Here is a 27,306-nt window from a genome sequence, read left to right as displayed (position 1 = left end):
GTTACTCATCCATTCATTTAAAAGACTGGTTTCTCTAAAAATTATATAAACGTAAGAAACCCATAAATCGGCAAATCGACATTTATTGAGCACCTACAGTATTTGAACTAGGTAGTTAAGGGAGGTACAAAGGAAATACTAGAATGCTTCCTTTCTTTAAAGCACTTGTAGATTAATAGAAAAAGAGGGTACAAAAACCACACAAAAAAATGTAAGAGCGCCTATTACCTCAGTGAGTATAGGCATTCAGTACACATGCTAATATGAGCCACAAACACAGTCCATTTAATTGGTGCTTGAGTATGGAATATTTGTGCCATGCATTATCCCTGAATTATTTTGAATCCTAGTTAAATTTTGTCCTGCCGTCTAGCATACATTGGCTATTTCTAACTATTCAGCTGCAGTTTATAGAGGATGACAAATCACTTCAAGAATAACCTGCAACATAATTAGAAAGGTAGATATGCTACAAAAGTATCATGCTATGTATTTGAAGCCAAATAAAAACCATTTATAATTTCTCAGATTCTGTCCACAACTACTTACTCCAATAACTTGGCTAACCTAAACTCTAGCTTTTTCCTACCCTGCCTTCACTCCTGAGGGTTTTTAATTGTTCTGCTCTGCTCCTTTTGTGCTTTGTCCAATTCTTCCCTGAACCCATTCACACATACACACACTCACCTGCCCTTCTCTCTTACCTAACTGTACTGTGTTATCCTTTCTTCTCAGACTTTTGAAGTATCTGATAATACAACAAATGAATCTCTACGGATGAAATTTGTAGGTGAGGGTTGAAGGTCCCTATATAAGAGCACATATTAATTTCAACATTTAGCCATCTAGAAACAATATTGTTATTAGGTGATCCAGAAGGGTGCTAGTAAATGATAATTTTCAGATAGCAACTGATGGAGGGACCTCCCAAAGGCCACTCAATAGAAGATTGTTTTCTCAGTCGATAGGTAGGGTTGGATGTCTAAATTCAGAATTGACATGTTGTAAAGATCAACTAGATACTAGAAGACTAACATTCTGGAAAATTACTGCACAGCTTTATATAAAAGAATACCAGTTTATTTGATACGTGAGAACTGTGCTCACCGCAGTTGCCTTTCACGTGTAACCTGGCTGAGATCGTCTCTTCTTGGCCGCATCCTGACAGAGTCTACATAATCATTTTAACAGGTGGTCTTGCTGAGAAAGACAACATTCTCCATTAGCCAGGAGATGTCTGTTAGCATCCTTTCTTTTGAGGTAGGGGAGACTGATACCCCAAAAGTCTTCCATGACACAGAGCCTTAGACTCTAAACTCACCTTGTGGGCCACATATTCTAACTCATAGTTTATATAGGAATAGCTCCACTTGAACACAAGTACTCTGCCAAGTAGACACTGGAATATATCAGTAAGGAATGTTTTATCCCACTTAAACTAGAGACTACTCTGTAACCTCTACTCTTTTGGATATGGTTTGTGGTTGTCAGGCAGCAGTCTGCCTCCTTGGTGATCTAGTTTACTAACGCTGCTGGAATGCATATAGGAGAAACGGAACGGCTTTTATAAAGGGAGTTTATTAAGGGGCAAGTTTACAGTTCTAAGGTTATAACAATTTCCAAACTGAGGCACCCAGATAAATCTACCTTGGTTCAAGAAAGGCGATGGGTCTGGAAAACTTCTGTCGTCTGGGAAGGCTCGTGGCAGGCTTCTGCTGGGGTCTCTAGTTTCTCATTTAACTTCTCCAGGGGTATTTTCTTTCTTTATCACCAAAGATCTCTGGCTGTGTGGACTCTGCTACTTTTTCCAACATGTGCTTTTTCCCTCTTAAAGGACTCATCTCCATGGCAACCACCTAATCAAAATTTCCCATCAACAGTAAGGTGGGTCACATCTCCACGGAAACAACTTAATAAAAAAGATCTCCCCCAGCAACACTGAAACAGCATTAAAAACCATGGTTTTTCTGGGGTACATAACAGTTTCAAACTGGCACATTTGGTCAGGATAAGCATTAACAAATTGTCTTTCACAGGCTGTGTCTGTGTACTATGATATAGAAGTTACAGTTACATTATTATTATTCACAGGTACCTATTATGTGTTTCTATTGTTTCATGTAATTTTCTGGATATAACATTTACTTATGTTTTCCATTATTATATTTTCAAACTTAAATTATTGGTTTAGGGTGGGTGCTTTTGTAAATTTCAGCATATACATATTTATTCCAGAATTAGTAAATATATTCTATTATTATTTCTTTTTTGACTTCTTGCTTAGGACAAAAAAAAATAATAAGGGAGAGAAAGATCTGCAACTGACAAGTACTGTTCTAGGCATTCTATGTATTTTAGCTCATTAACCTTCCACACAAACTTGTGAAGTAGAGTCTGTTCTGAGGAGAGAGATGAGAAAACTGAGTCTCACAAAGGTTAAGTAATTTACTCAGTCACACAGCTAGTAAAATAGCCAGTCAGGATCTAAAACTAGGTCTGTGTGACTCTGTGTACACTGTACTAACCGGTTATTTCTTTCCCAATAATATATTCATATTTAGCTCCCCCACTGTGGCACCACTTTCTGTGAACCTCTGTTCAATAATTCCTTCACTGAGAAGAATAATGGCTAGCGCCTCTATCCCCCATTCCAAAAAAACAAAAACAAGAAGAAAAAAAAACCCCACGTTTCCCATTCTTTTCTGCCCCTCACTCTGCAGTCCTATTTCTCTTTTTTTCTCTCTATGATAAAGTAACTTGAAGGAATCCCCTTACTCCATGTCTCTGCTTGCTTGCCTCCTACTCTCAAATCACTACTGCCTGGCTCCTGCCACCTCCACTTGTTAAGGTCAACAAATTCCTCCTAGTTCTCAGAACTTATGAGCATGGCTTTCTGCTCTTGAATTATTCGACCTTTGAAAATGTACAATGCTGACCAGTTCTTTACTGAAACGCTCTCCTTCCTTGTCACAGTTGACATAATCTTTCCTGGTTTTCTACTACCTTCCTTCTCTCCCTCCACCACCTCATTCTCAGGCTTTTTCACTTTCCTTGTTTCACCAGGTCCTCAAATGCCTTCGCTTTCACTTTTCCCCCTCCTCTTTTCTCTTTGCATTCAATTCATTTTCCCCAGGAAGTCTTATCCATTGTCACAGCCTCAATCCCCAAAATATGTCTTCAGTTCTGGACCTGTCTTTTATCTCCCGGTGTTTGTCTCCCAGACACTACAACCCCAACTCACTAGCTGCTCTACCCTCTCACCCCATTGCTTTCCTCAGCAACCACTCCCTAACAGTATTAGTTGCTCTGTATTTGATGATAGTGTAATACCTTTAAATTCCTCTTCTATCACTTGATGAATTATAAGTATTTACGCATCTGCTTGTTCTGTAATTGGTTAAATATGAAAGAGTTTATCTTCAATGTTTATTATAGTTTCTTCTGTTCTTATTAGCGTTTCTTCTATTCTTTGCATAGTTCCTGGCTCAAAGTGGGGTCTCAGTAAATGGTTTCAAATACATAGGGCTGCAATTATGCCTTTATAGACTCAGTTGAATCAATCTGCAAGAAATCTGGAAGCACAAGAATGAAATCCACCTTTGCAGTTCAGTTTCCTGTAATCTACACAGAGTAACCTGAAATCTTAAGGTAAAATTTATGGACCACTTTTGTTGAAGCATGTCACTGAATACCACAGTTGTTGGCAGGAGTTGACCCAATATGCATCCCAGTTTAAAGAGATATAATCTTAGCTTTGACTTTGATAACTTCTTATCAAAGCTCACCAGAACACAGCAGAACATTCGAACTCAGATCTGTCAGTTAGTTCAGTCCCAGTTTCCAAGTTTACTGACCATAGCTTTTAATCCAAGGTTGCATTGCAAAGCAGTGCAAAGAGTGGATGCAGTTAGTTTATATGTTATCTGGTGAATTAGAAAGCTCTTATGACTATAGGGGAAACCCAGAGAAGTTATCCAGACTGAATCTCTTTTCAACTCCATTTCTCAAACCAAAATATGAGAATAGCGTAGAGATGTTTTTCTTAGTCCTACCCAGAATGAAACTGAATTGGCCAAGAGAAAATTGAGGATATATTTCTAACTGTAGTAAATGAGTCAACAAACATTGAACAAGCTTATTGTGAGCACAGCATTGTATTAAACACAGTGAGTAATAAAGTGAAGGAAAAATGTGGTTCTTGCTTTGAAAGACGTTCGTACACTGACTCATTCAGGAATTGATCATAGGTGTCATATAATGACCCGTCAGTCTTAATAACCCAAGACTGTCTGCACATTGTAATCATCTTGGTGCTTTAAAAATAGTAATAAAGATGCCTTGGACTCACACCAAAAAGAGTTGAATCAGAATTTTTAGGCGATTGAGTCTGGACATCTGTATTGTATTTAAAGAGACACAAAACTTCCCAATTGATTCTACTGAAGCCAAGGCATTAACATTTGGGAATCTTCAGATTTCACTTAGGTAAAACTTAATTGAGATATCTGGACATATCAATAACTAAAAGAACCATGTAAATTTATCTCTCCATTTACAGTGAAACAAGTTTTAGAAATTCAGATTAATTTGTAGTTAATGCTTTTATAAAGCACAGAAAACAATGGGAGAGTATTTCTTTTTTTCTTAAATGAGATGTCTGTTTTTATTTCTTTCACATTCAATATATATTTGCTTGTGCCAGAATGGTTCATGACTCAGTTTCACTCATGAATCTTAATAGGAAGAGCATCCGGCACATTGAAATGAAATTTAATTATGGCAATCATGAAATTCAAATCAAATGAAAAATATTTGTTAAGTACTGTTTTAGTTTGCTAAGGCTGCTGGAATGCAAAACACTTGAGATGGATTGCCTTTTATAAAGGAGATTTATTTAGTTACAAGTTTACTAATTTGGGAAGGCACACGGGGGATGTTCTCCCCTGGCGCTGGGTTCAAACAGCCTGCCCTGGGATGGTTCTTTTCTACATCTCCAAACATCTGGGTCTGAGCCGCTATGAGCTGGGCTGTGCTGAGCTATTTCTCTTTCTTCTTACCTCTCATTTTAAGCCTCACTCATTGTGGAAGGCACTCCCCTTAGCTGACCACAGATATGATCAGCCACAGATGAATTTCACATACCGATGATCTAAGTTCACAGCAACAGAACAATGGGGCACCATCACCTGGCGAAGTTGACACCTGAACCTAACTATCACAAGTACTATAGCCAGGCATAGTGGGCAAAACACCAAAAATATTTAACAATGAGGGGAAATAGGCTATTAAGTAAAGATAGACTGTGGCAGATTAGTGATATATTTATAAGTAGGAACATAATAGAAGTTCTAGACCCTCTGAACCAATCGGGCAAATTGAGTTAAACTAATGTAGTGTTAGAGTTGATGCCACTGCTGTTGGAGTTGTCTTTAAAATTCATCAAAATAGACTTCAAAGATCTTTTTGTGTGGCATATATTCAGCAGGATACTTAGTTTCCAGTGTTCAGAATAGCCAATTTATTAATTGTTAAGGCAGTTAAGATAATATGGAGAGTGGAACGATGAAGGGATTAGAGGAGAGTGTGAGAAGCATCCTGATCAATGGCAATTGACCCAGAAGCAAAAATTAAATTATTTCTTTGGCAGGAGATGGGATGGGGAAGGGAAGGAGAAGGAAGAGTAAGAAATGAAGTGGGTGCTGGTGGTAGAAGTCTGTGTGTGGGGAAGCGGGAAGTGTCTCTGAACGAAGGTGGAGGAAAATAGTATTTGTAATCCACAACAGCATGTAATAGCGATGTTCTGCAACCTAGAAAGGTATGGTTCTGCCTGCAGGAAACTGGAAAGGGGTCAGAGTAAGCATCTGGTACTATAAGTATTTCAAAGGCAGATTTAACTTCTTTCCTCTTCTATACCACTTAAAAGACAGTTTTGAAATTTCAGTTGAGAAGAATTTAAAGGTTATATAATTCATCTGCCTACATTTCCAAAGAGCAAATTAGCTGCATGGTTAGCTTTTTCAATATAGTAACTTAAACTCCAAAATTCGTGTGCCATAGGATATAAATCTAAAGGAAACTTTCACTTATGAACATAATGAAAATGTTTAAGGGTATTTTCAAGTGATTGCCTATTTCATATAGCCCTTATAAATGGTCTAGTAACGTATTCTACATGTCTATCATATCTTTCAAAACAAGGGGGATTTTTTTTAGCAATAAAAGAATACATCATCAATTAAGGTAAATGTTATTCATTCCTCAAGTTCTGTTCTTGTTTGTCTTATAAGTGGTTTCATACTGAAAAAAAGGAAGACTTTGAATTCTTACCTCTTTTCTCTTTACCTTGGATGCTGATTTATGTTGAAGTTCTAAGTGTCTATGTTCTATAACTATGGAGGTTTTATGAGTCCCATTTTGTGCAGAGGCACTCTTCTTATTGGTACACATACTTGCCTGAAATTTGGATTTCCAAATAGACTTTGCTTTATTTGATTGTGCTTTATGAAAACTGGTGTCAGCTTTGAGAGAAAGAAATTATTACCCACCAGAGGACTATCACAGAAACAGACAAGATCATTCACGAAAAGAAGTGGGAACTTGGAAGAAAAATTGAAAACAAAATTCATGCTTTTTTTATTCTTTTAGTTTTTAAAATTATCTTTATTTTTCCTAACTCCAAGACCTGAGAAAGAATTCTCTCTTGAATCTTTGTAAAGGACTCTATATAATCTAGGGGTAATCTGTCATCATGTATTCCTGTAGTAACTATAACAGCGAGTTCTGTTTGACTGTTTAGTACAACGTCTCTCAATTTAGGTCCAACAAAGACAAAATGCAGTTCAGCAAGGGCAGTTCAGTGAGCTGCAAAATAAGATAGTCAAAGTGTGCAGCTTTCAGCTAGAGTGACTTAATACAAGAGACAGAACATATATTGAATTGTCTTTTACATATGGTCTGAAATGAGGAAAAATCAAGCTATTATACAAAGCTATACAAATTAAGAACTAAAGAAAGAAAAGGAATAACTAATTTTATGTTGTAGAAAATGATAGCTTTGTTTTAGTCCTCCTATTACTGGGATAATTTTTATTTTCCTGAAAGACAGAAGAAGCCATTGAAGTGATAATTTGTAAGGATGTTCTCCCCAACAGAGAACTAGTCATAGGTGTTAAACTCCAAAGACCTGATCTTTTACATTTTCTTATGTGTTACTAATAGTGCTAATATATTTGCTGCAAATAATATGGCTCTTTGAAGGGGTGACTGGTAGACATACTCAGTTTCTGCTTAGCCTAAGCAAGAGGGAGCAGGCAGAGGTATTCCCAGAGGCTGGGAATTCTGGGCACTTTATAACTCATGGTGACTGTACTGTTGAATTAAGATTGTCATTAGTAGCTAACATTGCCTCTCTGTTCCTCAATTTTCATAGACTTTACTCACCACCAGTGCAGTGTAAAAGGGCCGATCTATGAAAAGAAAATGATTTTTTTTTAGTTTCTCCAGTGGAATGTAATGATTTTGGGACAAAGTCATGAGACAGGTCAACTCTTAGCAGCCACACCATGCTATGTACAATAAAGACACTATTGTTTTTAAGACTTTAGTTTTTAAGACTGTAAAGTAAGCAGGACATTCCAGATAAGAATATTAAGGAAAACGAAGTAATGCATCTGATGTCACAAAGCCTGTATGTTGGCACAGGCTGTACTCTTAACAGTGGTCCAAACCCAGTTCTTACCCCACTACATCATGTACATAAAGCTGCCATTCAGCAAATACCTCGAGATACCTGCTCTGTACCAGGTGCTTTTCTATACCCTGGGGACACAGCAAGTGATCTGAACAAAGTTTATATTCCCAAGGAGCTTGCATTCTAAGGAGGAGTGACAGATAATAAATCAATAAGCAAATGAATATTATCAGCTGGTTCTAAGTACTATAAAGAAAGGATAAGGAGGAATAGGAGCTAAGGGGCAACTGTAGGAAAGTAGATAGATAAGGTGCTGTTTGAAGTGGGGATGGTCAGAGGAGTCTCTTATACGTGACATTTGAGCAAAGATCTGAGGGAAGTGAGGAAGTAACCCAAGGGGAAAATGTTCCCATATTACACCAGATATGCTCGCCATGAAATATAACTCTCTTTTAAAATGTTTTGCTTTTATTAAAAGAGTACACTCTGGCCTTTATATTTTAAGCTTTTTTTTTCTTATGTAAAAATTGCCAGTAGTGATCATTATCACATTAGTAATTATTGTGAAATGTTCTTAGCTTGGTGGGAGTAAAATCTGCTAGACTAGAATAAATCTAATTATGTCATCCTAAAATGTGGTAAAATACAGCCCAAAATATCCTGGCCATACACTGAAGAGTAGGTAGTCTTGGCATCAAAACCAAGCTGAATTAAGTAGCAGATGGGGTTTAAAGATATATGGATTAAAGATAGCCAGAGTTTTATGGCCAAGATTTTGTCCTCCACTAGATGTAAAGAATTCAATTAAAATTTTTTCCTTCTCTCAAAAAGCTTGTAATTCACTTTGGCATTTTAAAAAAAACCAAACAGAACACACAACATATGCATGAATTAAATAATGACAAATGGCCTACTACTGAGGTTAGCCTCATCCAGAATTAGTGGACTCTTGGATACTCTATGGAAGTACCTAAGGTAAAAAAAAAATGCTCTGGTTAATACTTCTTTCTCATTTTGCTATCTTTATATCCTCCCTCAGCTCGTTGATCTGATTTTTGTGGAGATTTTCCATGTCTTTTCAACATCCTGAATTAGTTGTTTCAACTCCTATATCTCATTTGAAGTGTTGGTTTGTTCCTTCGACTGGGCCATGTCTTTGATTTCCCTAAAAATAACTTGTTTTTTTTTTTGCTGGTGTCTAATCATTTGACATCCTTAGTTTGTTCTGGAGGTTGTTTTCACCCTTTTACCTAGGATTTTTTTGCTGGATGGCTTTGTTCTCTATCTGTTCCTTGATATTCAGTTCACTGTATTCTAGACCTCTAGCATAGGTTCTGTTTAACTGATCAGAATTTTTCAGTTCTTGTTTTTCTGTTTTTTGCTCTGCCTATATGGAGTCTTTTTTTTTTGAGGAGGGTCTCCTCAGCTATTATAGACCCCAGTCAGATTTTCCCAGACCAGACAGACCCATGTCTCAGGAGGAAAGAGTAGCCAGTATCAGTTTTCCCTGAGGGTCAGACCCAGCAGGTTGTCAGACTTTCCTATGAAGCCTCTAGACTCTGTGTTTTTCCTGTCCTGCCCAGTATGTGGTGCTTGTCTGCCTGCAGCTTCCCATCAATATAAAGTGCTGTGGTGCCAATAATTTCAGCAGCCTCTCCCTGCCAGGGGCATGGTTGAGACAGAGGTGAGGCAGTAGGAGGGCTTTGATTGCTTTTGTTTTCCAGCACCTGGGGCCTGAATTCCTTGAAGGAGGGATTCCACTTGAACTGGTCCCTGTCCCTCTTTTCTTCTGGAATATACTGCCCTTTAGGGAATTAACTCCTTTCACCTTACTAGTTACTTTGTCTCTCAGACAAGATTTATTTCCACCCTTGCTGGAGGCAGTGCTAGAGCCTGAGAGTGCTTCCAATTTTAGCTAATGAATTGTTAAGAAGTGAAACAAAAAGAAAAGGAAAATATCCTTTTCAGAGCCAGATCGCCCTCCCACCCTCCCACTCCGCCATCCCCCCACCCCCGCTTCTCAGGTTTGTCAATCAAGAGCTTGTGTTGGCTGTTGGTAGGGAAGTTGAGAGGTGCAGCCCCTTGGAGGGCAGTGTGGTGGCTCCACAGGAGGCTAGGGTTGGGGTTCCCATAGGATCCTGGAACCCCATTGTTCAGTATATACCTGAAAGAACTGAGTGCAGGGACTCGAATAGATATTTGCATACACTGGTGTTCATGGTGTCAATGTTCACAGTTCACAAAGGATAGAGATGGCCTAAGGGTACAATGACTGAGGGAAGGAAGGGAGAACTGTGGTATATACTTACAACTGACTATTGAGCAGCTGCGAGAAGGAATGAAGTTGTGAGGCATGCAGCTAGGTGTATGAACCTTAAGGACTATATGTTAAATGAAATGTCAGAAGTGAAAAGACAAATATCATGCCCCACTCATATGGACTACCTATAATAAACAAACTCAGTGAACTGAAGTTGAGGCATGGGTTATCAGGTTGGGGCTTATTGTAAAGGGTCCTAGACTGTAAGCTGTTACAGCATTCACATATATTCAGGAGTTGTAACTGTTATTTCTAAGTTTTCTGACATACTGAGCTGTTTGTATATAATCTCAGCATTTCCAGACACTTCGGGTATTTATGTGACACCTGAGACTCAAAATTAGAGTGCTGAAGCTGTGAAAGTCAGCAGTACTGCATACAGAAACTATTTAAAAAGTTGAAAAAGGAATCAGACTTTGACTAGAGATATGAATGAAGCTGATCTGGATAGGACTAAAGTGAATTAGAATACAAGGTAAAAGATGATATGGTCTATCTTTTAAAACTTAAATTTCTGTGTGAGACCAAAGGGAGAGATGTTTATTTCGTGCAAAACTTGTATTTTGGGTAGTGCATTACCTACTTTAACTTGTATGATCAGTTTAGTTAAATACCATAAGCACATGGAATCTCTTTTTTTAAAAAATATTTTTATTGTAAACAACAAACATACAAACTTTCTTGACATGGTTACAATCAATGGGTCACAATATCATCAGATAGTTGGTATTCATCACTATGATCATTTTTTTTTAACATTTGCATCTCTCCAGCAAAAGAAAGAAAAAAGAAAAACTCATACATGCCATACCCGTTACCCCTCCCTTTCATTGACCACTAGTTTTTCAATCTACTCAATTTATTTTAACCTTTGTTCTGCCTATTATTTATTTATTTCTTATCCATATTTTTTACTCATCTGTCCATACCGTAGATAAAAGGAGCATCAGGCACAAGGTTTTCACAATCACACAGTCACATTGCAAAAGCTGATTATACAATCATCTTCAAGAAACATGGCTACTGGAACACAGTTCTACAGTTTCAGGTACTTCCCTCTAGCCACTCTAATGCACCATAAACTAAAAGAAGAATATCTATATAAGGCATAAGAATAACTTTCAGAATAACCTCTTTTTTTTTAACTTTTTCTTTTTTATTAATTTTTTACTTTTTAAAAAAAAATATAACAACAAACACAAACATTCTTAACTTATGATCATTCCATTCTACATATATAATCAGTAATTCACAATATCGTTGCATAGCTGCATATTCATCATCATGATCATTTCTTAGAACATTCGCATCAATTCAGAAAAAGAAACAAAAAGACAACAGAAAAATTTATACATACCATACCCCTTACCCCTCTCTGTCATTGATCACTAACATTTCAATCTAAATTTATTTTAACATTTGTTCTCCCTATTATTTATTTTTATTCCATATGTTCTACTCATCTGTTGACAAGGTAGATAATCACACAGTCACATTGGGAAAGCTGTATCATTATATAATCATCTTCAAGAAATATAGCTACTGGAACACAGCTCTACATTTTCAGGTAGTTTCCTCCAGCCTCTCCATTACATCTTAACTAACAAGGTGATATCTTTTAATGTGTAAGAATAACCTCTGGGATAACCTCGCGACTCTGTTTAGAATCTCTCAGCCATTCACACTTTATTTTCTCTCATTTCACTCTTTCCCCTTTTGGTAGAAAAGGTTTTCTCAATCCCTTGATGCTGAGTCTCAGCTCATTTTAGGATCTCTGTCCCACCTTACCAGGAAGTTCCATTCCCCTGGGAGTCATGTCCCATACAGTCAGGGGGAGGGCAGTGAGTTTGCTTGTTGTGTTGGTTGGAGAGAGAGAGGCCATATCTGAGCAACAGAAGAGGTTCTCTTGGGGGTGACTCTTAGGCCTAATTTTACGAAGGCTTGACCTATCATTTGTGGGGTTAAGTTTCATATGAACAAACCCCAAGATTGAGGGTTCAGTCTATTGCTTTTATTGTCCCCACTGCTTGTGAGAATATCAAAAATTCAACTTGGGGAAGTTGAATTTTCCCCCTTCAGAATAACCTCTTGACTCTGTTTGAAATCTCTCAGCCACCGAAACTTTATTTTGCCTCATTTCTCTCTTCCCCCTTTTGGTTGAGAAGGTTTTCTCAATCCCTTGATGCTGAGTCCTAGATCATCCTAGGATTTCTGTCCCATGTTGCCAGAGAGGTTCACACCCTGGGAATCATGTCCCACATAGAGGGGGCGGGGCAGAGAGTTCACCTGCTGTGTTGGCTGAGAGAGAGAGAGAGAGAGAGGCCACATCTGAGCAACAATGTTGGCTGAGCGAGAGAGAGAGGCCACATCTGAGCAACAAAAGAGGTTCTTTGGGGGTGACTCTTAGGCCTAATTTTAAGTAGGCTTAACCTATCCTTTCAGGGATAAGTTTCATAGGGGCAAACCCCAAGACTGAGGGCTTGGCCTATTGATTTGGTTGTCTCCACTGCTTATGAGAACATCAAGAATTCTCCAAATGGGGAAATTGAAAATTTCCCCCTTTCTCCCCATTCCCCCAAGGGGACTTTATTCACTGTTCATATCACTTTGGTATTTATCAGGGCATCACACTAACTGCACAAACCAACAAAATCTCATGCCCTATTTAAGGTTCCATGTACTTATGGTATTCAATTAAACTGTCCATATAAGTTAAATTAGGAAATGTGCTAGTCAAAATATAAATTTTGCACCAAATAAACATTTCTTTCTTTAGTTTCACACAGAAGTTGAAGTTTTAAAATATGAATGACCATCTATTTTCAGCACTCTGCAATACTGACATTCCTTTGTTCTTCCTCATGCAAAAACATTTTTCAACTTGTACATTCAGTCACTATCATTGTACACTCTAGGCATTCCTAAATTATACCATCTCAGTCTTTATCATCTATCTTTCCTCCTGGTTTCATAAGCAAATGGAATCTTGAATAGGATGTGAGATCTTGTTGGTTTGTCCAGTTAGTGTTATGCTCCTTATATCCCAGAGTAATTTGAGCAATGAATAAAGGGATTAAGCATAGGAAAAGATTTTGCGGAGGAGGTGAAACTTTCCAAACCTTGATATATGGTTCTGTTTTGATAATTGGAAATATTTGGTGGCCGGGAGCATGAGAAAAGGGAAATAAAGGAAAGTTCAAGGCCTTTTGGGGAGTGGTGAGAAGTCTGGTTTGCCTGGAATTTAGCAAGTACAAGAAAGGAAAAAGCTTTACAGAACAGAGAGGCAGAATCAAATATTACAGAACCACAGTTTTTTTCTTACATGTGCCCTTGGGCTTTGGGGAAAGTAGACGTGGGATCATTTGCATTAGAGCTCAGAATCCTCTCCTGAGAGACCCAGGTCAGCCAATCTTCAGGCTTCAATTCTGATGCTTTCCTCATGCTTTAACTTATTTAAAATCTAATTTATTAATGATCAGGTTTAGATCCTTTCAGTTTTTGCATGTGTACCACCAGTGAAATTAATCATTTGGGCAAAATACCAAAATCAATTAATAAAAGAATTAAGAAAAGAAGAACCTTAGAAAGTTCAGATAACCATTCAAGTTCTATTTATCCAGAGCCATATCTAGACCAAATGTAAATAATTTCTGATTTTATCTAAGAAACTCAACATTTTCTTCCAAATGACATCTTCCCAAATGAACAAGACAAATAGCGAGAGTCCTGACTGGCTCATTTTTCTTTTTAATTATTAATCTTTGTACACCACATAGCATGACACAAATAATTTGCCTCTTACTAAATTCTTTTCATAATTCTGAGTAAGAATTATGCTAAACAACAGGAGGAGATGAAAAGCTGATCACTGATAACACATATTATTTTAGGTCTACTGTGCTATTGGTTTCATTTGATACTTTATGGCTCACTAGCTGACAGTAAACAAGCAACACTGCCTATCATTAGGCAGTTAAATGACTGAGGTCATTAAGTGGACCTCAATGTATGAAAGAAGTTGACAAGCTGGCTGCTTGCTGCTTGCTTGATATTGGGAACTGAGCCCCCCATTGATCTCTGAGCAATCGTCTTCATCAATAGGAGGGTGACCATGTCTGGGGGTCCCCCGCCTTCATCCTGCAATCAGACTAGGATTTCATCCAGACCTTGTCATCTGATATGCAGGGCAGGCCCTGGCAGCTACTTCTGATTTTCCTCTTCATACTTGGGAATGTCCGGAAAGAAGGAAGAAGCCAGATTTATTTGTGGGATCAAATGTCTTTTCAGACTTCTCCTCCGTTGTGGCTATGAAATAAAAGGCATCTCAATTAGTAAACAGGATTATATGACAAATACAATTTTCCAGACTCAAGTTGTACCACCAATTTACTTAGAAATTTTAATCCTCCTGGAAAGTCAAAATTGCTGCCCTCATGGATCCTCTATTCTAGTGGGGTAGAAGCAATAAAAATAAATAAATTCTGATATAATGTAGTGTCGCATAGTAATCAGCACTATGAAGAAAAATAAGACAGGTTAAGGGAAAAGAAAATGATGGGAAGGGAGAGGTTATTAAATGTTTATTATATGCAAACTCTTGTGACAGGGAGAGACTCCATAGCTTACCTGGAGGTAAATAACTCTCAATTCCATTTCATTATATTTAAGTATCCAGGTTCTGAAGTCAAACTGCTAGGTTTTTATTGCTTCTTGGGGACCTTAAACAAATAACTTATCCTCTGTGCCTCAGTTTCCTCAATTGTAAAATGGGGATGAAAACAGCAATTAAAGTGTTGTCATGAAAATTAAATAAAAGCACGCATATTGAGTGCCCAGTATTGTACCTGGCACACTAATTTTAAAACAAATGTTAGTTATTATCATTAGCAATATAACTGACTTATAGTCTGTATAATTTTTCACCTAAAATAAAATTGTGAGAATTTTGCATCATTAAATATTCTTTGGAAAAACTGTAGAGTATGTTATCAGATATGCCATCTTTCAATCTTTCATTTTTTCACAATTTTTCCATTGTTGGATGTGTTTCTACAAGTTTGAAAATGGGTCACACTTCACAAAGTTCACATTCTCTCCCTCTCTTCCCACATTTTAACGGAAAAGGAAGGAAAAGCTTTTGCTCAGATCTATGTTTTCCTGTACCATGGTTAATATATTTTTTTCTTTTTGTCTTATAAAAAATATGGAATGCTTCATGAATTTGCATGTCATCCTTGCCCAGGGGCCATGCTAATCTTCTCTGTATCGTTCCAATTTTAGTATATTCGCTGCTGAAGCAAGCACCATGGTTAATATTTTATAATTTGTTGGTTAATTCTGAAGAGATTTATAAACCATTTAAAGAAGTTAATACTTGAAATCAGTATTGAAAAATAGTAAGTCAAAGACATTAAGTACCTGTTCAGGGATTGTTTACTCAAAGGAATTTCTCCCGTCTAACCTCTGAACTCCTTGATCTATGGAAGGATCTTAAAGTCCACACAATACAGGGTGCACAGTAAGTATTTTAACATATTCCATACATGTTGGTCTCACTAAATTGAAATGTGAACCTTAAACTTTCAGATGTCATTCTTTGTATTTGAGGTCAATGGTTTGTATGAATTAATTTGCTTTCACCTCCCATTTTCCCACTTAGTCTGTTTGGGTTCTTAAAATTGTAGACAATTAATACAGTGGTACTTTAATCTATTCCAGTTTCCATATTTTATTGTCACTTTGCTAAGTGCACAACTTTCTGGGAAAGAATTTAATTTTATTTTGGGAACTAATTTCATCCTCCCCTCTCTTTTATTCATTAAACAAGAAGAGATTATTTAATCATGGTTTTGTGGCCTCTTCCCTGTTAGCATAAGGAAGACCACTATTCCGTTTTCCTCTCTTTCTGTAGTCACTAACCTAACAGAGTGGTTAAGCGAAAATAAAGGATTTATTAAAACTTTGGAGATATTAAAAATTTCTTTGTGTTTGGACAAATAATTTGTAATTGTTCATGATTTTGATAAAATTATTAGAGTCAACTTCCATTGCCTGAGTGTAGATTAATCATTATGTAGATGAACCATGACTAATTTCAATTCCATGTTATCTTCCTTCTGGTGCTTAAGACACATTTGGCCACCTTCTTTTTTGTCACTTAGTGCCTACTTAGAAAATGTAAAGTATATTCAATGTCAGACCAGGCAAAACTTAAATGAGAATGCAAATAGGTACATAAAGTATATTAATTAGAAAACTAAATACAAATACTTTTTTGATTCCCTGTTAGTACTAGATTATTTACCCCACTGTGTTTCATCTACTTCTTAAGAAGATTAAAAGTAAATTATATTATTTATATAGGAAAAACTTCTATTGGCAAAACTTTTTACTCAAATAATTGGCAGAGTTGAGGATTAATAGAAGTAATCCATATTCTCATTAATTGTGTAACTGCTAACAAAATTAAGCTAAAGTTTCCTGTATTAATTTTTTTTTTTCCAATATGGGCAGGCACCAGGAATCGAACCCTTTAGGGGTCTGGCATGGCAGGTGAGAATTCTGCCACTGAGCCACTGTTGCACCAACCTCCTGTATTAATTTAAAAGCTTTTTGTTGCAGTGGTGGTTATTGTGTTTGTTTTCTTTAATTCAATTAGCCACAGATAATAACAACCATCTCCTTTATTTTTAGTCCCATGTAAAGGAAAGGAGACAAACAAAACAATTACCATCCACTAAGTCTCCCTCATATTTATGACTAGATTATAATGACCACAGATTAAGTTAGGCTCATGCAAGCTTCCTAGAACTAGGGGAAGAGTGATAGGGCTCAATGTTTTTGAGGCAGCTATCGTTTAATAGAATGAGAATGAAATTCTATTAGATCTCAGCTTATCATATAATTCTTAGGTGACTTTTGGCTATAGGCTCCTATTTTTTTCCATTTTTGTTCTAGTTTGCTAGCTGCTGGAATGCAACACACCAGAGACAGATTGGCTTTTAATAAAAGGGGATTTATTTTGTTAGTTCTTCAGAGGAAAGGCAGCTAACTTTCATTGGAGGTTCTTTCTTACATGGGAAGGCACAGGGCGATCTCTGCTGGCCTTCTCTCCAGGCCTCTGGGTTCCAACAACTTTTCCCCAGGGTGATTCCTTTCTGTGCCTCCAAAGGCCTGGGCTGAGCTGTGAGTGCGGAATATGCTAGTTTGAAAGGAAGTATGCCCCCTAGAAAAGCCATGTTTTAATCAAAATCTTATTTCATAAAGGTAGAATAATCCCTTTTCAATACTGTATGTTTGAATCTGTAATCAGATCATCTTCCTGGATGATGTGATATAGTCAAGAGTGGTTGTTAAACTGGATTAGGTGACAACATGCCTCCACCCATTTGGGTGGGTCTTGAATGGTTTATTGGAGTCCTATAAAAGCAGAAACATTTTGGAAAATGGGAGTTTCAGAGACAGCAGAGCAGAACGACATAGCCATGAGAAGCAGAGCCCACCAGCCAGTGACCTTTGAGATGAAGAAGGAAAATCCCTTCCAGGGAGCTTCGTGAAACAGGAAGCCAGGAGAAGAAGCCAGCAGATGCCGCCATGTTCGCTATGTGCCCTTCAGCTGAGAGAGAAACGTTGAATGTGTTGGCCTTCTTGAACCAAGGTATCTTTCCCTGGATGCCTTAAATTGGACATTTCTATAGACTTGTTTTAATTGGGACATTTTCTCAACCTTAGAACTGTAAACTAGCAACTTATTAAATTCCCCTTGTTAAAAGCCATTCCATTTCTGGAATGTTGCATTCTGGCAGCTAGCAAACTAGAACAATTTTCTTTGTAATTCTTGTGAAAATCAAATGAATAATTTATTGAACCACTTTGTAAACTGTACAGCATTGTTTGTTAGTTATTACTATTAATGCATGGGGGAAATTCTGCTTGACTTACTGGTAAACCAGAAACTTATTTATGTCATAGCTCCAATAAGATTAATAAGCAAGGACGGTTACACAGCTCGGAGACATGTTATGTCAAATTGCCTAGCTTCTATGCCAAGTCAGTGAAGTTAACTTTAGGAAAGCTTCATTAGCTCAGCTTCAGAGCACCTATTTGATTTTTCTCTCTCTGTGTCCAGCCAATTCACGATTTCCATCTCACTGAGCTAAACACATATATTCTGTAATATTCATAGAAAGAGTATGACCTGAGATAGTTTTAGCCCCATATGTTTCTGCGGACAGAGAAACAATGAACAAACCAAACAAAATAGTATACATGCTGGAATTTTAAGTACTAACTTACTTTTTCATGTTGAACATGACCTCCCTTCTTCTTCCCTGGGATCATGTCTAAAGAGTCCCTTTGGACTTCTGAACCGATGAGTGGGAGGAATCTTAGAGTCGTGGGACTAGGCACCTGGAAGTCATAAAGAGTTCATCAGACATACTTAAAATGATTACTTCTTTTTTTTTTTTTTATTAATTAAAAAAGAATTAACAAAACAATTAGAAATCATTCCAATCTACATGTACAATCAGTAATTCTTAATAACATCACATAGTTGCATATTCATCATTTCTTAGTACATTTGCATCGATTTAGAAAAAGAAATAAAAAGACAACAGAATAAGAATTAAAACAATAATAGAAAGAAAAAAAACAAAAAAAACAAAAACAAAAAACCTATACCTCACATGCAGCCTCATTCAGTGTTTTAACATAATTGCATTACAATTGGGTAGTATTGTGCTGTCCATTTCTGAGTTTTTATATCCAGTCCCGTTGTACAGTCTGTATCCCTTCAGCTCCAATTATCCCTTCTCTCTTTTTTTTTTTTTTTAATTAACGGAAAAAAAGAAATTAACCCAACATTTACAGATCATACCATTCTACATATGCAATCATTAATTCTTAACATCATCACATAGATGCATGATCATCATTTCTTAGTACATTTGCATTGGTTTAGAAGAACTAGCAACATAACCGAAAAAGATATAGAATGTTAATATAGAGAGAAAAATAAAAGTAATAATAGTAAAATCAAAACCAAACAAAACCAAACAAAACAAAAACCTATAGCTCAGATGCAGCTTCATTCAGTGTTTTAACATGATTACTTTACAATTAGGTATTATTGTGCTGTCCATTTTTGAGTTTTTGTATCTAGTCCTGTTGCACAGTCTGTATCCCTTCAGCTTCAATTACCCATTGTCTTACCCTGTTTCTAACTCCTGCTGAACTCTGTTACCAATGACATATTTCAAGTTTATTCTCAAATGTCCGTTCACATCAGTGGGACCATACAGTATTTGTCCTTTAGTTTTTGGCTGGATTCACTCAGCATAATATTCTCTAGGTCCATCCATGTTATTACATGGTTCATAAGTTTATCTTGTCTTAAAGCTGCAAAATATTCCATCATATGTATATACCACAGTTTGTTTAGCCACTCTTCTGTTGATGGAGATTTTGGCTGTTTCCATCTCTTTGCAATTGTAAATAATGCTGCTATAAACATTGGTGTGCAAATGTCCGTTTGTGTCTTTGCCCGTTAAGTCCTTTGAGTAGATACCTAGCAATGGTATTTCTGGGTCGTATGGCAATTCTATATTCAGCTTTTTGAGGAACCGCCAAACTGCCTTCCACAGTGGTTGCACCCTTTGACATTCCCACCAACAGTGGATAAGTGTGCCTCTTTCTCCGCATCCTCTCCAGCACTTGTCATTTTCTGTTTTGTTGATAATAGCCATTCTGGTGGGTGTGAGATGATATCTCATTGTGGTTTTGATTTGCATTTCTCTAATGGCCAGGGACATTGAGCATCTCTTCATGTGCCTCTTGGCCATCCGTATTTCCTCTTCTGAGAGGTGTCTGTTCAAATCTTTTTCCCATTTTGTAATTGGGTTGGCTGTCTTTTTGTTGTTGAGATGAACAATCTCTTTATAAATTCTGGATACTAGACCTTTATCTGATATATCTTTTCCAAATATTGTCTCCCATTGTGAAGGCTGTCTTTCTACTTTCTTGATAAAGTTCTTTGATGCACAAAGGTGTTTAATTTTGAGGAGTTCCCATTTATTTATTTCCTTCTTCAGTGCTCTTGCTTTAGGTTTAAGGTCCATAAAACCGCCTCTAGTTGTAAGATCCATAAGATATCTCCCAATATTTTCCTCTAACTGTTTTATGGTCTTAGACCTAATGTTTAGATCTTTGATCCATTTTGAGTTAACTTTTGTATAGGGTGTGAGAGATGGGTCTTCTTTCATTCTTTTGCATATGGATATCCAGTTCTCTAGGCACCATTTATTGAAGAGACTGCTCTGTCCCAGGTGAGTTGGCTTGACTGCCTTATCAAAGATCAAATGTCCATAGATGAGAGGGTCTATATCTGAGCACTCTATTCGATTCCACTGGTCGATATATCTATCTTTATGCCAATACCATGCTGTTTTGACCACTGTGGCTTCATAATATGCCTTAAAGTCAGGCAGCGTGAGACCTCCAGCTTCGTTTTTTTTCCTCACGATGTTTTTAGCAATTCGGGGCACCCTGCCCTTCCAGATAAATTTGCTTATTGGTTTTTCTATTTCTGAAAAATAAGTTGTTGGGATTTTGATTGGTATTGCATTGAATCTGTAAATCAATTTAGGTAGGATTGACATCTTAACTATATTTAGTCTTCCAATCCATGAACACGGTATGCCCTTCCATCTATTTAGGTCTTCTGTGATTTCTTTTAGCAGTTTTTTGTAGTTTTCTTTATATAGGTTTTTTGTCTCTTTAGTTAAATTTATTCCTAGGTATTTTATTCTTTTAGTTGCAATTGTAAATGAGATTCGTTTCTTGATTTCCCCCTCAGCTTGTTCATTACTAGTGTATAGAAATGCTACAGATTTTTGAATGTTGATCTTGTAACCTGCTACTTTGCTGTACTCATTTATTAGCTCTAGTAGTTTTGTTGTGGATTTTTCTGGGTTTTCGACATATAGTATCATATCGTCTGCAAACAGTGATAGTTTTACTTCTTCCTTTCCAATTTTGATGCCTTGTATTTCTTTTTCTTGTCTAATCGCTCTGGCTAGAACCTCCAACACAATGTTGAATAATAGTGGTGATAGTGGACATCCTTGTCTTGTTCCTGATCTTAGGGGGAAAGTTTTCTATTTTTCCCCATTGAGGATGATATTAGCTGTGGGTTTTTCATATATTCCCTCTATCATTTTAAGGAGGTTCCCTTGTATTCCTATCTTTTGAAGTGTTTTCAACAGGAAAGGATGTTGAATCTTGTCGAATGCCTTCTCTGCATCCATTGAGATGATCATGTGATTTTTCTGCTTTGATTTGTTGATATGGTGTATTACATTAATTGATTTTCTTATGTTGAACCATCCTTGCATACCTGGGATGAATCCTACTTGGTCATGATGTATAATTCTTTTAATGTGTTGTTGGATACGATTTGCTAGAATTTTATTGAGGATTTTTGCATCTGTATTCATTAGAGAGATTGGTCTGTAGTTTTCTTTTTTTGTAATATCTTTGCCTGGTTTTGGTATGAGGGTGATGTTGGCTTCATAGAATGAATTAGGTAGTTTTCCCTCCATTTCGATTTTTTTGAAGAGTTTGAAGAGAATTGGTACTAATTCTTTCTGGAACGTTTGGTAGAATTCACATGTGAAGCCATCTGGTCCTGGACTTTTCTTTTTAGGAAGCTTTTGAATGACTAATTCAATTTCTTTACTTGTGATTGGTTTGTTGAGGTCATCTATGTCTTCTTGAGTCAAAGTTGGTTGTTCATGTCTTTCCAGGAACCCGTCCATTTCATCTAAATTGTTGTATTTATTAGCGTAAAGTTGTTCATAGTATCCTGTTATTACCTCCTTTATTTCTGTGAGGTCAGTAGTTATGTCTCCTCTTCCATTTCTGATCTTATTTATTTGCATCCTCTCTCTTCTTCTTTTTGTCAATCTTGATAGGGGCCCATCAATCTTATTGATTTTCTCATAGAACCAACTTCTGGTCTTATTGATTTTCTCTACTGTTTTCATATTTTCAATTTCATTTATTTCTGCTCTGATCTTTGTTATTTCTTTCCTTTTGCTTGCTTTGGGATTAGTTTGCTGTTCTTTCTCCAGTTCTTCCAATTGAACAGTTAATTCCTGCATTTTTGCCTTTTCTTCTTTTCTGATATAGGCATTTAGGGCAATAAATTTCCCTCTTAGCACTGCCTTTGCTGCGTCCCATAAGTTTTGATATGTTGTGTTTTCATTTTCATTGCCTCGAGGTATTTACTAATTTCTCTTGCAATTTCTTCTTTGACCCACTCGTTGTTTAAGAGTGTGTTGTTCAGCCTCCAGGTATTTGTGAATTTTCTGGCATTCTGCCTATTATTGATATCCAACTTCATTCCTTTATGATCCGAGAAAGTGTTGTGTATGATTTCAATCTTTTTAAATTTGTTAAGACTTGCTTTGTGACCCAGCATATGGTCTATCTTTGAGAATGATCCATGAGCACTTGAGATAAAGGTGTATCCTGCTGTTGTGGGATGTAATGTCCTATAAATGTCTGTTAAGTCTAGCTCATTTATAGTAATATTCAGATTCTCTATTTCTTTATTGATCCTCTGTCTAGATGTTCTGTCCATTGATGAGAGTGGGGAATTGAAGTCTCCAACTATTATGGTATTTGTGTCTATTTCCCTTTTCAGTGTTTGCAGTGTATTCCTCACGTATTTTGGGGCATTCTGGTTCGGTGCATAAATATTTATGATTGTTATGTCTTCTTGTTTAATTGTTCCTTTTATTAGTATATAGTGTCCTTCTTTGTCTCTTTTAACTGTTTTACATTTGAAGTCTAACTTGTTGGATATTAGTATAGCCACTCCTGCTATTTTCTGGTTGTTATTTGCATGAAATATCTTTTCCCAACCTTTCACTTTCAACCTATGTTTATCTTTGGGTCTAAGATGTGTTTCCTGTAGACAGCATATAGAAGGATCCTGTTTTTTAATCCATTCTGCCAATCTATGTCTTTTGATTGGGGAATTCAGTCCATTAACATTTAGTGTTATTACTGTTTGGATAATATTTTCCTCTGCCATTTTGCCTTTTGTATTATATATATATCATATCTGACTTTCCTTCTTTCTACACTCTTCTCCATACCTCTCTCTTCTGTCTTTTTGGTTCTGACTCTAGTGCTCCCTTTAGTATTTCTTGCAGAGCTGGTCTCTTGGTCACAAATTCTCTCAGTGACTTTTTGTCTGAGAATGTTTTAATTTCTCCCTCATTTTTGAAGGACAATTTTGCTGGATATAGGAGTCTTGGTTGGCAGTTTTTCTCTTTTAGTAATTTAAATATATCATCCCACTGTCTTCTAGCTTCCATGGTTTCTGCTGAGAAATCTACACATAGTCTTATTGGGTTTCCCTTGTATGTGATGGATTGTTTTTCTCTTGCTGCTTTCAAGATCCTCTCTTTCTCTTTGACCTCTGACATTCTAACTAGTAAGTGTCTTGGAGAATGCCTATTTGGGTCTAATCTCTTTGGGGTGCGCTGCACTTCTTGGATCTGTAATTTTAGGTCTTTCATAAGGGTTGGGAAATTTTCAGTGAAAATTTCTTCCATTAGTTTTTCTCCTCCTTTTCCCTTCTCTTCTCCTTCTGGGACACCCACAACACGTATATTTGTGCGGTTCATATTGTCCTTGAGTTCCCTGATACCCTGTTCAAATTTTTCCATTCTTTTCCCGATAGTTTCTGTTTCTTTTTGGAATTCAGATGTTCCATCCTCCAAATCACTAATTCTATCTTCTGTCTCTTTGAATCTATCATTGTAGGTATCCATTGTTTTTTCTATCTTTTCTACTTTATCCTTCACTTCCATAAGTTCTGTGATTTGCTTTTTCAGTTTTTCTATTTCTTCTTTATGTTCAGCCCATGTCTTCTTCATGTCCTCCCTCAATTTATCGATTTCGTTTTTGAAGAGGTTTTCCATTTCTGTTCATATATTTAGCATTAGTTGTCTCAGCTCCTGTATCTCATTTGAACTATTGGTTTGTTCCTTTGACTGGGCCATATTTTCAATTATTTGAGCGTGATCCGTTATCTTCTGTTGGCGTCTGCGCATTTAGACAGATTTCCCTGGGTATTGGATCCAAAAGTTTGGAAGATTTTTCTGTGAAATCTCTGGGTTCTGTTTTTCTTATCCTGCCCAGTAGGTGGCGCTCGTGGCACACGTTTGTCTGCGGGTCCCACCAGTAAAAGGTGCTGTGGGACCTTAAACTTTGGAAAACTCTCGCCGTCCTGGGGGTTCGCTAGCCGAAGCGGCTTGAGCCGGCCCGGGGTCCGAACGCAGGGAGGGTTGCTGGTCGCCGCAGCCAGGGAAAGAGCCCGTCCGAATTTCCTAGTCGGCCCTGGGCAACAAGCGTGGTGGGAGGGCGCCAGCGGCAGCGGCCCGCCCGAGAGAGTGCACGTTCCCCGGGAGTCTCGGGTTTGGAAGGGGCCTCCCCCACCCGTCACCGTTCTCCGCGGTCTGGGGGTTTCTGATCCAATTCTCTCAGTTGGTCCGGGGGCTGCGCGTGGTGTGGGCGCCAGCCGCCTTGGTTTCAGGGGGCCGCCTCTCCAATTCTCCCAGCCGGCCCGGGAAGGGGGAAGGGAGTAACTCCGGCCGCTTGCCACCCCGCCTGGTGAGGCCCGCGCGCCTCGGCGATCTCACCCGAGCTGCTTCTCTCAGCCAGCCAGCCATTCCAGGATGGGGTACGCTGTCTTTTTTATCTCTGTTGTGGCTTTGGGCGCTTTCTGTATCGTTTCTACTCCCCTAGTAGGTGTCCTGGAGAAGAAACTAAGATCCGCCCGTCTTACTAAGCCACCATCTTCCAGGAAGTCCTGATTACTTCTTTACTGTGAATTTGGTGGGGGTGGGAGGTCGGGGTGAGGGTGGGAGAAGGGGGTGAAGGGGTGGTTGAGAAGGCCTGGGTGTTTGAAACTACAGCCCCTTCCCTCATGCCCATTATTGATTCTTGTTAGCTCACCCTATAAGCATTCCTTTTATCTGTTAAATGTTTTATACTTATTGCAATGAACATGTTCTTGGGAAGAATAAATAACATATTAAGAAGAAATAAGATTATGTTGAAATGTTAGGTTTAATTGTTTTATTATTTATTTATTTTTTTGGTGATTTAATCAGTTTTTTAAGTCAACAGAAGATACCTGGAGTGGAGATTTGAAGGATGGGTAGAGATTTGATGGGAGACGAGGGGAGGATGGATTCTGGGCAAAGGGAACAGTACGGGCAAAATCAAAAGGTAAGAGAGAACAATGATGTTTAAGGAAAGGCAAGTAATTTGGCCAGGCTGGAGTAGAGGGAACATGGAGAGAGTGTGTTGGGAAATGATGTCATATGATTTAGACAGAAACTAGATCTTGACAGGTTTGTATGCCAGGCTAAGGAATTCAGATTTTATCCTATGGGTAATAGAGAACCAGGGTAAAGTTTAAAATAGCTACCATGCGGAATGGCAGAAACAAGTCACGAAACGCCATTGCCACACAGAACCAAACCCTCTCTGGTCTTGGACACAAGACACTATGAAAGCATCTGTTTGCTTGGTTATGTGATTTTTTCCAATGTTGCTTGGTAGTTCGGAATCAGGAATAAGATGTCAGAATCTTTATTATTCTATTATTACTGTAAGTCCTATAAAGCTCCAACTCACCCTGTATATAGGTAGAGAACCAAATACAATCCCTGCTTCTCTGTTTTCAGTCAGGAAACCTTCCAAGGCATATCTTCGAATCTGCAAAACAGAGAAGTGAATGTATTTAATAGAAAGAGCACATTCCATAGGTATCAAAATACCTGGGTTCAAATCCTCATGCTGCCCCGTCTTAGTTTGCCAGAGCTGCTATAGCAAGACAATAGACTGGCTTACACAACAATAATTTATTTTGTTACAGTTTTTGGAGGCTAGAAATCCAAAGTCAAGGTGTTGACAGGATCATGCTTTCTCCGAAGTCTATAGCATTATGGCAGTGGCTTGTCAGCAATCCATAACTCAATCTCCATCTGTCACATGGCCATTTGACTGCTTCTGTCTCCTCCTGTGTCTGAATTTCCTCTGCTTATAAAGACTCCAGTCATACTGGATAAGGCTCACCCTGATTCAGTTTGGCCTCAACTTAACTAATAACACCTTTAAAGATCCTTTCTACAAATGTGTTTGCATCCATAGGACTGAGGGTTAGGCCCCGAATGCGTCCTTGTGGGGGACATGAGTCAATCTATAACAGGCACTTATTAGCTGCATGGTCTCGAGCAAGTTCCTTCCCACTGACTGCTTATGAAAATCAAGTAAGACAATGTATATAGTAAGGTGCTACGAAAATGTAAGATTTTGAACCCTTGTATTATTATTATTAACTGGTAATAATATCATCAAAAAGAAATTAATAGGAAGGAAGTGAATAGATAAATAGTATGCAGTTGAGAATGAAAAGGGATGAACAAAACATGGCTACTGGTGAAAATCACATAATCCTAAATAACAGGTATTTCAACCTAACTTTAGCATTAAATTTTTGTTAATTGATGAACAAATTGAGAAGACAAAGTTATGGTGAGAAGAGAGCAAGCTTTGTGGTATTCAGTTTTTTCAAGGGCTTTGTAACTTTCCTTAAGATTTCCTCAAATTTATTTAATGGTTCAGTTATATTATTGCTTTTTAATGATTTATTATCTCTAAATTGAAGGAATTTTAAAAGTGAATATTAGTCTTTATTTCGAGGTTGTACTACTTAAACCTATTCGACAAAACTGAATATCTGTTATGTGCTAGGAACACATCTTTGCCCACAAAAGGCTTATGTGGTGGGGCTGGGAGGTAAAGTTAAGTATGCATATAATTCTCATTTAATGTAGAAAAAGAAAAGTGAACTTGTTGTAAGGCAAGAAACAGGGAGAGGTTGGGACTTTTGGAGGAAGTGGTACTAGCATTTTCTCATTTAATACTCACAGTAACACTTTGAGGAATTTTTAAATAAGGAAACAGATAAAATAATTTACCCAAGATTAACCCAAGCCCTGCAGATTCCAAATCCAGTGCTCTCCCCTGCCGATCACCCTGTCTTCAGGGAGAAGATGCACAGAAAGGTAAGTTTATTTGAAAATTAAATTTAAGTATTTATTTAAAATTAAGTAGATAAAAATACTTACAAAATATGGGTACTATAAAAAGCATTGATACATAATCATTCCTGGACCCACTGCCCTGTTCTAAAAGATGGGAAAATACCATG

The 27,306-nt window shown here is 37.5% G+C and overlaps 1 protein-coding gene and 1 non-coding gene across 5 annotated transcripts in view; both read right to left on the bottom strand.

Moving 5' to 3' along the window:
• Positions 1–13,741: 13,741 nt before the first annotated feature.
• Positions 13,742–27,306, bottom strand: part of WDR64 (WD repeat domain 64) — a 145,165-nt gene continuing 131,600 nt past the window's right edge. For 3 of the 4 annotated variants that reach the window (XM_077168461.1, XM_077168463.1, XM_077168462.1), the window contains 3 exons: positions 25,728–25,808; positions 18,306–18,419; positions 13,742–14,315 (listed from right to left, as the gene is read on the bottom strand). In XM_077168461.1, the coding sequence (XP_077024576.1) occupies positions 14,211–14,315; positions 18,306–18,419; positions 25,728–25,808 (300 nt within the window). In that variant the 3' untranslated portion in view covers positions 13,742–14,210. Of the gene's footprint in view, positions 14,316–18,305; positions 18,420–25,727; positions 25,809–27,073; positions 27,136–27,306 lie in introns of those variants that run through there. The other variant, XR_013179191.1, reaches the window with a different exon arrangement.
• Positions 15,208–15,310, bottom strand: LOC143642922 (U6 spliceosomal RNA). The gene has a single exon (XR_013155981.1). It is a non-coding gene; the product is annotated as a U6 spliceosomal RNA (small nuclear RNA).

Source organism: Tamandua tetradactyla, chromosome 7 (genome assembly GCF_023851605.1).
Source record: "Tamandua tetradactyla isolate mTamTet1 chromosome 7, mTamTet1.pri, whole genome shotgun sequence".
Lineage (NCBI taxonomy): Eukaryota > Metazoa > Chordata > Mammalia > Pilosa > Myrmecophagidae > Tamandua > Tamandua tetradactyla.
This window is presented reverse-complemented; position numbering and strand designations above follow the sequence as displayed.